We start from the raw sequence: 11,287 nt of genomic DNA, 5'->3' as shown, positions 1-11,287 counted from the left end.
TTGTGTGTGTGTGTATAGATAGATAGATACATATATATAGATATATAAATTAACATATAAATAGTTTTTAATAAGTGTGTCTTTTTATGCCTCTCATTTATTAATCCTTGTATATTTGTATGTATTTTATATGGGATTATTTCCCACATATTTGCGCTGTAAAATGTATTAAAAATATAAAAGCATGATATAAAAATAAAAGTCCGCGCAGTTCTGCGTCATGTAAGAGCGACTGAAAGCCGAGGCGCATGCGCCGTGTGCTGACCTTCCATTGTCGAAATTCGGGACCTTGAGCAGGTTTCAGACAAAACTCTGGAAATCGGCTGTTGTGGGAGTTTTAAAGCCGACCATGCCGGGTCAGGTCGAGATTCCGCCCCTGTCGGACTTGAAAGCCGACGAGGTAAGTGCGTGCCGTGTGTCTGAGGGGGTGAAACTAGGCGCTGAAACGGAGCAAAGCTGGAGGTTTAGGTTCACTGCTGAACTTTAGCTACAGCCCCGGGTTTAAAGTGCCGGAGAAGAAGGAGCAGCGCGGGCAGGCTGAGCGTCTGCTGCAGTAAATACATGCTCCTTTAATGGGCTTCAGGTATTCGCACAATATAGAGGTTAAACGCTGGCTTTCAGGGTCCGCTCCTGTCTGTTAGCTGCTAGGTGGCTAACGAAGACCGGCGGCGTGTGTGCAGCTGTGTGCAGCTGTGTGCAGCTGTGTAACTCGTGTGTGCTTTGGGAGACACTAAAACACCAAAATGCAGCGACTGAGTTTCTTTAAAACTCCTCAAATATAAGAAACAAGTTTCCTTTATGCTTCTGAGGAAGAGTTTAGATTCCCCAACGTGTTTGTCCTTGTCATTTCTGAGAGAGAGAGACAGGTGAGACAGGTGAGACAGGTGTTACTATAGTTACACCATAAAGACAGACAGGTAATTAGGTCATTTTCAGCAATTAAGACTAATAACTTATTAATTTTGTTTGTAATAAGCTTTATTATACTGTTGATAATTAAAATGTTATATGCATTATTTTAGTCTCTGTGTCTCTGTGAGACACCTATTAAAGGTACTATGCAAATAAAGCATCATTATTAGAGGTATATGGTTGTAAAGGAATTATATATTTATTTGGAGATGTTGTTTTTAAACAAACACAATTAATATTCTATACTATTAATACTATTACTATAATAACAATAACAGTGATGTAAATAATAATTCCTAAAAAAAACACTAGTCTAATATTTTATATTATAACAGTGTCTTTGCTGCATTAAAAAAGAGCCAAATGTTTACCTGAATCTGTGCTAAAATCCTGTTAATAATTTGGTAGTATAATAAAAATAATTCCAAAATGAATTGGAATAAAATATTTTTGTATTGATTTTCATTGAAAGTTCAAATGTATTTTTCCTTCTTCTATAAGGTTGCCAATTTGGAGATGCACATTATGACCGTATGTTATAAGACACATGAATAGAATGATAATTTAGTTTGATCTAGTCCCATATTTTGACACAGGCCTACAAATCCTGTACTGTACATCCCTATTTAGTATTATCATTATTCTTTTTTATGATTATTATTATTATTACTTCACAGCTCCAGCCCTGTAGTCCATCAAGGACGTACCTGATTCATCTCTAGGGTACTAACTAACTAGTATTTTGACCTCAGTGCTGGAAAACACTCTATATATATACATACACACACACACACTCTCTCCTCTACTCTTGTACAGCAGTGTCTTTTCAGCTGTTGTTCTGTGTTGTTCTGTACAGGTCAATGTATCATCGGCCGTGCTGAAAGCAGCTGCACATCACTTGGGCTCACAGTGTGACAAGCCCAACAAGGAGTTCATGCTGTGCCGATGGGAAGAGAAAGACCCTAGAAAGTGTCTGAATGAAGGGAGGAAAGTCAATGAGTGCGCACTTAACTTCTTCAGGTACTCACTCTGCCTTTCCCTGTTACACTTTGTCTCTGAAATCAAAGGTATTTTGTACCCACCTCCCACCCCCACTCCCCCCCTTTTTTTTTCCCAGTAACAAAATGTTTTGCAGTAGATGTTGAAACATTGCTGTGGGGATTTGATTGCATTCAACCACAGGAGGTTTAGAGATTTTATGACGAGGAGAATAGAAGCACAATGGAGTTATTTATGTTATTTGATGTAGAAGTAGTGTGTGACAAAAAATGCTTAGATAAAATTTAACAAGCCTATTTATCACCCTGTTATTCTGCCTCAAAATTAAACACATGGATTTAACTTTTGTTCGGGGGAAAATAATATTTGTCATTTTTGGATGATTTACAATATTTACAATTGGCTGACGGCCCACAGAACCAATGTATTATGATTACATAATTATTAAAATTATTATTATTTTTTTACAATTTTACCACTGTACGAACCCCCCCCCCCACACACACACACACTTCCCTTGGTTTGGCTATCTCCAGTCTTACCAGTAAAAAACAAAATGCCATTGCTTTCCCTTCTGATGTTCGAGGGGAGGATGAAGAGAAGAAATGGTAAAAACAAATATTAGCTAGTGTTAGATTTTATTCTAGTGTGGCTCTTCGTTTGCTCCTTCTAGCTTTGACTTTGTCACATGCCAAGTTTGAGCTCCCCTTCTGTGGGCACAGCAAAAACCATGGTCATGAGGCCTTGATGTTCCCATAGCCACCCATATTCCCCTAACTAGCGGAGTCTGGAGGTAATGAGCTGCTCTTCAGCATCAATGATGTCAAATTCTCTTGAAGAAACTGTGGTGTTTTACCGTTTCACCAGCTTTGACTCGGATTTCTCTTGGGGGAGGGGATTTAAATGATGAAAAAGTCAAAACTGTGATGTAACAGTTTTGGGGTTTTAGAATCAGCAGATTTTCCAGGGTCTGCAGGAGTGTCTGTTAAAGGAGGAACCGCAGTGTTGGAGGTTCACAGTTTGTCAGTTCCATCAACTGAACTTTCATTATTTAACTATGCCAATGAAAAAGCATTTTGACATTCTGGGGCTCCTTTAACAATTAATGCAGAATGTATGGGTTATTTATAGACATAAAAAAACAGCTAAGCAGTAGGAAGCTATGTCAGGAAAAATGTGTAGTTGGCCTTGCAAAGCATTTTTAGCATCATTTCTATTTCTAGAAGTCATTATTTTATAGAATTTTTTCCTGGTTTGATTTATTTGTTTTTATTTTGTCACATTTAACTACTTTAATTGCCATTTGTTTGTTTACGTAGAGTAAGAAGCTCGCAAGTGAAGGTCGTGAGATTGTTTTGGTTGTGGCCTAAACTATGAACTGGGTTCAAAACTCTGAACTTTAGGCTGCATAACTGAACAGGCATCTGGATTTGTCCATGCTCTCTCAGTGCACGGCTAGCGTAGTAGGCAGTGGAAGTATGTAAATATTTCTGGATATTTCAGGATTAAATAAACAGTGTAAAAATGGGGTCATGCTTGGTTAAAAATTGGGCTCAGGTTAGGTTCAGAGTCATGGTTATGGACAGAACTTTTGCATTTCTGTATCCCGGACTCTTGAATGTAAAATGTCCTCATGTGAGAGACACGTTCCTTGAATGGACTATGCAATTTAGCTACTGATTACAAAAAGAGGTAGAAAGTAACCCCAAGTTTTCTGCTGCACTTTCAGCGTTAAGCTGCCGTCTAGACCAGGTTTTTGCTTTTCTTTTTCGTCCACTGTTGGTCTGTAAGGATCATGGCGGTCAGAACAGAACCTTGTAGCTAAAAATAACTTTTTTTATATGCCATAGTGATCCCTTACCTGAAATGGAGTATTGGTAGTATTAGACTTGAATGAATGGTTAGAACTTCAGCTCATCACGGTCAAATGTATTTCATCAGTGTAGTGCCTGGGAAACAATTGAAACGCTTTACAGGCTGTGACTATGCTGACCGGCATTTGTGTCTGCTGGCCGATGCACAAGGAAATGAGCCATTTACACAGCACTTTCCTCCAAGCATGTTATTTGCCTGGTGATGTTGCTGTTGCATCAGTGGCAGCTTGGAAAAAGTGCTCATGGCGCATGTGTTGGGAGAGATGCATCTGATGAGGAGGTGGGGTGGCAGATGCCTGCATCCCTTCATCCCAAACCGCACACTTCAATACTTTATTTCTTACGTTGATGAATGTGCTTCTAATGGTGGTGCGCTCTTTTTAACACACTTAATTGTGGTAGTGTGCAGTTTGAGAGCGGCCATGTAGTAGAACAGATATAGGATGAGACTGGACTTCGTAACGTCCTTCGTTCCGATTGTAATCGTGACATCTGCTTTTAAGATTACCAGTCTACTTTTGATCGATGGGTTGACTCAAATAAAGTAATTCAGGTTTGAATTTAGTCTGATTTTAGAAACTGGTACTTTAAATAGTGATTTCACTGCTGTTTACAGCTGTGGTGTATTATTAATAGAAACACAAAGATCAGGTCGGATTGGACGTCTAATAGGTAGTGCTGCAGCAGTTTTATTGGTTGTTTTTAAAAATAACCTTCCTGATTGTTTTTTTTTTATATCAAATTTATTTTGGCTTGGTCTATATTGTTCTTTAAGTGCAGAAGAAAAAAAAATTCTCCAGATTTGCTGGTCTAGTTACATTAATTTAAAAGCCTTTTCCTTCTGTTGTAAAGTTGCTGTTTTAAAGATATAAGCAAACCCATGTACAAATAGCAGTTCAGACACTGAGAAATGTAGGTGCTACAAGTATTTTGTATTTATTTATTTGTTTATTTTTGAGGAATACTGTAGAAGAGCCACTTTTGGTTCCATAAACCATGTTTGTCATTAAGACGTGTGAGTGTGAAGAACCTTTAACCATCTCATCAGTTTAAAGGGCACATCTCTATTCCACAAATAAAGAAGGTGGTTCTTCTATGGCATCGCTGCATATGTTGCAAAGCAAGCATTTCCCATCATTTACAATTAAGCTCTAAGCACTTTTTCCGAAGCAAAAGCTCTTGTTTTAACCCACACGCTTCTTGGCTATGCTGGTGTGACATTATCATGATGCATGACTAAATCTCGTAATTATGCGTTGACCCTCCAGTGTCTGGTTGCTCTGCTTACATCCTGAGTTGACCATAGAGAGCTGCCCCCTGGTCGATTATATGTAGGAAGTGGTCTGGTTCGTTTCAGTCTGGGTAATGGCAGGCGCTTGGCTCTAATAACACAGTGACGCCTCTGCACTGTGACTGGTGTCTGTCATTAAAACAGAAAGCAGCTTTTGGGCGGTTTTGTTGGACGTCCGCAAATCTCTTAACCGCGTGCCGAGGAGGCTGGAATAAACTGTTTTGTCCGCGGTGTAAACATGCAGAAGTAGTGAGTTAGCAAGCGGTCGCAGAGCGCGAGGGGACCTCCACGACTTTGAGAAACGAGTTCTAGAGCAGTGTATCGAAAAGGAAAAGCAACAGGTCGTCACAATAAATCAACTGAATTAATAAGGATGATTTAATCAAACATTGTGAAGATCTACACCAAACAGCCTTAAGATTAAAACCACTGACTGGTGAACTGAATAATATTGGTTATCTGGTTCCAGTGGCACCTGTCATATCATGCAGCAAGTGAACAGCCACTTCTTGAAGGTGATGAAAGTGTTAAAAGCAAGAGGAATAGGTAAGCGTGAGAATCCGAGACTCTTTGACAAGAACCAAACTGTGATGTTCTTGGCGACTTGGTCAGAACATCTCCAGGACCTACTGAAAGTGCTCCAAGAAAGGACAACCAATGAACCATCAGTGAGCAGCTGGAGTGCTCTTATTTATGAATTCTACTTATGGTATATACACTTTACATGTCCCTATATTCCTTTCTGATTTGCAGGCAGATTAAGGGGAACTGTGCCGAGTCCTTCACGGCCTACTGGACCTGCCTGGACTATTCCAACTTGGCTGAGCTTCGACTGTGCCGTGAGCAGCAGCAGGTGTTTGATGACTGTGTCCTGGAGAAGCTGGGTTGGAGAAGACCTTCTCTAGGGGAACTGTCCAAGGTGAGGAACACTTGCACATTGCCATGTTTGTAATAAACCAATCAAATAAGACCAATTTAAATATTGCAACACGATAGAAAGTGTTTTCTCCAGAACTATTGTGTTACTCTCCGAACTATTCACCCCCCTCATGATAAGTGTCTTTAGCAGTTAGTGGCCACCCTTTAGCTGTACCGACCTGCTGCATATGTGATGCATAGCCAGACACCAGATCCTGGCAGTTTTCCTAAGGACTCTTAACCCATTCTTCATGCACATGGCCTCCAGTTCACTAATATTCTTGGGTTTGCTGCTGTGAGATTTTTCTATGAGGTTCAAGTCAGGGGACCATGACTGCCACTCCAGAATCTTCCAGAACATCTCCTAAAACCAAGCCTTGTCCGACTTTGAGGTATACTTGGGATAACTGTCCTAATGGAAGGTCTAATGACTCATGGAAGGCATTGCATTTTCTCTATACGAATTTCCTGAGACTTGCCCACCACACAAAGCAAAGCAGCCCCAGAACATCACCAAGTCATCATCATGCTTGCTTCTTCCTCCTCCAGACATGCATTGCTGATCTATAGGCCTGAAAAGTTCCAGTTTTGTGTTTCATTGGAATAGAATACCAAAACGTCTGGAACTTTTCGGGGATGTTTGGGTCAGTGGTATGTCATTAGATGGAAGAATTAGGCTCATGCTAAAATTAACACCCTGTAGTGCTTTAGCACCCCTCACAGCTCTACATTTTAACCTGTTCCACCTGTTACCAGCAACCTATTATGAACCACTGATAGATTGTGCATTTTCAGTCAACTGTCTTCTGCCTTTGGCCTTCATTCTCTTGGTGTTCCATCAGGTGACCAAGGTAGCTACCTCTCGTCCTTTGCCTGAGAACCCCTACCACTCAAGACCAAGACCAGAGCCCAACCCTGTCATCGAAGGCCCGCTGGAGCCTTCCAAACATGGCAGCCGCCTGTTTTTCTGGAACTGGTGAATAGGGTCTTTTATCAGCCCCTTGAAGCCCACTACACCTGCCGCTAGTATCCTCCCAGACATTTCCAGACCTCACCATACAGTAGAAGATTCAGTGCCTCACTTGCAGCACTGGTCTGCTAATCCTATGTGTAGAAATGAATCAACCTTATTGATATGTTATGAAATAAATGGATTTAATTTAAACTGCTCTTCTGGCTGTCTTGATGCATCTTACCAACCTCAATTAATATAATGATTGAGGTGTTTTGAGACAAGGCTTTTATTGACATACAGACGGTTTATAATTAAATAGATTCAACTTTATTGCCATTACGCTGTACAAGTACAGGACAACCAAAAGCAATTGTCCTCTAACCAGAAGTGCAAATCTAACAAGGTGCAAAAGTGGAAGTATTGTACAATGACTTATATGGTGCAAAAATGGCAGTTTAGTGCAGGAACAGACCGTGCATAAATTGTGGTATTGTGCATACAGTACAATTAGACATTATTCAGTATCTGAAATGAACTGACCTTCATGCAAGATTCACAAATGTCATAATGCATTTATTTAAAAAGCTTCAAAAACAGCCCATTTTGAACTTCTGTGATGTTAAACATAAATTTACATACATTACAGTAAACCTACCTAGCACATTTACCTGCAGTGTATATACAGTGGGGGGGGAGTATTTAGTCAGTCACCAATTGTGCAAGTTCTCCCACTTAAAAAATGAGAGGCTTGTAATTGACATCATAGGTAGAGCTCAACTATGAGAGACAAAATGAAGGGAAAAAAATCAGAAAATCACATTGTCTGATTTTTAAAGAATTTATTTGCAAATAATGGTGGAAAATAAGTATTTGGTCACCTACAAACAAGCAAGATTTCTGGCTGTCACAGACCTGTGACTTCTTTAAGAGGCGTCTCTGTCCTCCACTCATTACCTGTATTAATGGCACCTGTTTGAACTCGTTAACAGTATAAAAGACACCTGCCTACAACCTCAAACAGTCACACTCCAAACTCCACTATGGTGAAGACCAAAGAGCTGTCGAAGAACACCAGAAACAAAATTGTAGACCTGCACCAGGCTGGGAAGACTGACTCTGCAATAGGCAAGCAGCTTGGTGTGAAGAAATCTACTGTGGGAGCAATAATCAGAAAATGGGAGACCTACAAACCACTGCTAATCCCCCACACGGGAAGACCTAGTGAATAACCTGCAGAAAGCTGGGACCAACGTTACAAAGGCTACTGTCAGTAACACACTATGCCGCCAGGGACTCAGATCTTGCAGTGCCAGACGTGTGGATGTTCAGGAAGAGTATTGGGAGAATGTCTTATGGTCAGATGAAACCAAAGTAGAACTGTTTGGTACAAACACAACTCGTTTGAACACAACTCGTGTTTGGTAGGAGAGTGAATGCTGAGTTGCATCCAAAGAACACCATACCAACTGTGAAGCATGGGGGTGGCAACATCATGCTTTGGGGCTGTTTCTCTGCAAAGGGACTAGGACGACTGGTCCGTGTACATGAAAGAATGAATGGGGCCGTGTATTGTAAGATTTTGAGTGCAAACCTCCTTCCATCAGCAAGTGCATTGAAGATGAAAGGTGGCTGGGTCTTTCAGCATGACAATGATCCCAAGCACACTGCTAGGGCAACAAAGGAGTGGCTTTGTAAGAAGCATTTTAAGGTCCTGGAGTTAGCCAGTCTCCAGATCTCAACCCCATAGAAAACCTTTGGAGGGAGTTGAAAGTCTGCGTTGCCCGCCGACAGCCTCAAAACATCACTGCTCTAGAGGAGATCTGCATGGAGGAATGGGCCAACATACCAGCAACGGTGTGTGCCAACCTTGTGAAGACTTACAGAAAACGTTTGACCTCTGTCATTGCCAACAAAGGATATATAACAAAGTATTGAGATGAACTTTTGATGAAATACTTATTTTCCACCATTATTTGCAAATAAATTCTTTAAAAATCAGACAATGTGAATTTTTATTGAATTTTTTTTCTAATTTTGTCTTTCATAGTTGAGGTCTACCTATGTTGTCAGTTACAGGCCTCTCTCATTTTTTTAAGCGGGAGAACTTGCACAATTGGTGACTGACTAAATACTTTTTTTCCCCCACTGTATAAAGGAGTGTTTCAGTCTTTCAGTGGGTTGTTTTTTTTTTAAATGTGGTGCAAAACAGGACAGCCGATCAGAACGGAGCTTATTTATTATACTCAGCCCTGTGTACTAGATTTTGGAGCACTGCTGTGAGGATTTTATTGTGTTTAGCATGGCAACTAACAAGAGTGTTAGTGAGTTCAGGATGTTGGATGATCACCACCACAGTCCATCCCCAACTCCCTAACTCATCTCAAAAGTATTGGATGCAGCACCACTATCATGAAATGCCTGCAATTTTATTGTACAACTAGGTATCATGCAGCATATCCTATATGGACAAAAGTATTAGGACACCTGCTCTTTTACTGTTTCTTCTGAAATCATTGGTATTAAAAAAAGCTTATCCTGCTTTTGTTGGAGTAACTGTCTCTACTGTACAGGGAAGAAGGCTTTCAACTAGATATTGGATAGCACTGCAGTGGGGATTTGATTGCATTCAGCGGCAAGAGCGTTAGTGAGGTTGGGATGTTGGATGATCACCACTTCACCTCGTCCTTCCCTAACTCATCCCAAAAGTATTGGTGAAGCACCAACCAGTGGAACACAGTTGTGCTCCACAGCAAAATGCTGCCTAGACAAGCTGTGCATGCGTGCGTGCATTTGCACAGCTCTGTCAGTAACGGGTACAACTTAAAGTAGCTGCATACACTAATTAGAAGGGGTGTCCACAAACATTCGGACATATAGTGTCCTTTTGTTATCATGGCTAAATTCTTTTTTCTGGCGCATGAAACCCTGCACTCATTGTACAGGTGAGGACAGGCTTAGGCCTCTGGAGAAGTTCTCCAGCCTTCTTTATAAGGTCCCCACCCCCAACTTCAACTTTAAGTATATTGTAAAGGTGCAATTTTTCATGTCTAGCCAGCCCTGCCAGCCTCCTGACTTAACCCAGCGATTGCAGAGGGGTGTGTGTGTGTGTGCATGGATGTGTGTAAAAACCAGACCGAGGCTGTGTAGTGTCATGGACCTTTGGGGTTGGAGGTTTGGTCCCTCCAGGCCGAGGCCAATTTCCTCCAGCTCTCCGCTCTCACTTCCTGTTGCGAACGCTGCGGCGGGAGGGTCTGTGCAACACAACTCCAGTTCAAAGAGTCAGAGCAGGAGAACAGAGCTGCACTGCCCTTCTGTTCAACTGCACCACCGTGGACCACCTCGGGTCAAATGGCCCCACAGGCTACACACAGAGCGCTGCTCAATATAAATAAAACTAATGGGCGAAGCTCTGCTTTTCAGCACGTTTGATTAATACACAGAATACGTGTGAGGACTTTTTGGCCTGGTTTCTGAACACAGATTGAACCTTGAGCTGGATCTCGGATTGAATTTCACAGCTCGGTGTTTTTGTAGGCAGGCCGTGCTGGATGAGGCTAATTGGGGTCCGGTAGAAAAGCTACCATATCAAACAGGCCTGTGCTGTTTTTGTTTGTATGTTTGTTTGTTTGTTTACACACACTTAATCACTTATCAAAGTGGTTCCTTGAATTTGAAACTCTCAACATCAAAAGTTTAGTGACACCTTGCTTCAGGTTGGGGAGTATGGTGCAAATCTTAACATTATGCTACTCATTAGTATTAAGCTTATATACATAATATGCATATATGTAGTATATACTTGATATGTTACAATATACACTATATGGACAAAAGTATTGGGACACCTGCTCGTTCATTGTTTTTTTTCCAAATCACTGGACTAACTGTCTCTACTGTCCAGGGAAGACTTCTAGACTACTATATTTTGGAGGAGCACTGCATTCAGCAACAACAGCACTAGTGAGGTCAGGATGTTGGGTGATCACCACCCCACTTCATCCTCAACTCCCCAACTATTCCCCAAAAGAAAGTACTGCATGGAGCCGCATCCATCATTCCAGAGAACACAGTTCCTCCACTGCTCCACAGCTCAATGCTGGGGGGCTTTATACCCCTCTAGCCCTCACTCATCATCTCATGGCAAATGGTGCCAATAGGTTCATGTTTATCTGCTCCAGAGAGTCCTATTCTATTGGCTGTACTTCTCTACAGGGACAATAATGTCCAAATCACAGCTGCACTGAGAATGGTCCACCTCTCAATGATATCTGGTCACTCGTTGCCCCTTTCCATAAATGGGCAGTGTAGAGGGGGGCTCAGAAGTGCAGCAATAGATGT

At 41.3% G+C, this 11,287-nt stretch overlaps 1 protein-coding gene across 1 annotated transcript; it reads left to right on the top strand.

The window, feature by feature from the left end:
- Nucleotides 1–260: 260 nt before the first annotated feature.
- On the top strand, nt 261–7,159 carry ndufa8 (NADH:ubiquinone oxidoreductase subunit A8). Its single transcript, XM_072658788.1, has 4 exons — nt 261–400; nt 1,769–1,932; nt 5,830–5,995; nt 6,837–7,159. Exons 1-4 carry the CDS (start codon nt 350–352, stop codon nt 6,972–6,974), a joined length of 519 nt encoding a protein of 172 aa, XP_072514889.1. The 5' UTR covers nt 261–349; the 3' UTR covers nt 6,975–7,159.
- Nucleotides 7,160–11,287: the final 4,128 nt, after the last annotated feature.

Source organism: Salminus brasiliensis, chromosome 16 (genome assembly GCF_030463535.1).
Source record: "Salminus brasiliensis chromosome 16, fSalBra1.hap2, whole genome shotgun sequence".
NCBI classification, from domain to species: Eukaryota; Metazoa; Chordata; class Actinopteri; order Characiformes; family Bryconidae; genus Salminus; species Salminus brasiliensis.
Note: the sequence above shows the minus strand (reverse complement) of the source record. Positions and strands in the feature narration are given on the sequence as shown.

Bases quoted from the DNA above. Each gene is read 5' to 3' on its own strand.
- ndufa8 (XM_072658788.1), top strand. From the start codon at position 350: ATGCCGGGTCAGGTCGAGATTCCGCCCCTGTCGGACTTGAAAGCCGAC. The intron at 1,933-5,829 runs GTACTCACTCTG...TCTGATTTGCAG, and splicing joins TGCGCACTTAACTTCTTCAG to GCAGATTAAGGGGAACTGTG. The intron at 5,996-6,836 runs GTGAGGAACACT...GTGTTCCATCAG, and splicing joins CTCTAGGGGAACTGTCCAAG to GTGACCAAGGTAGCTACCTC.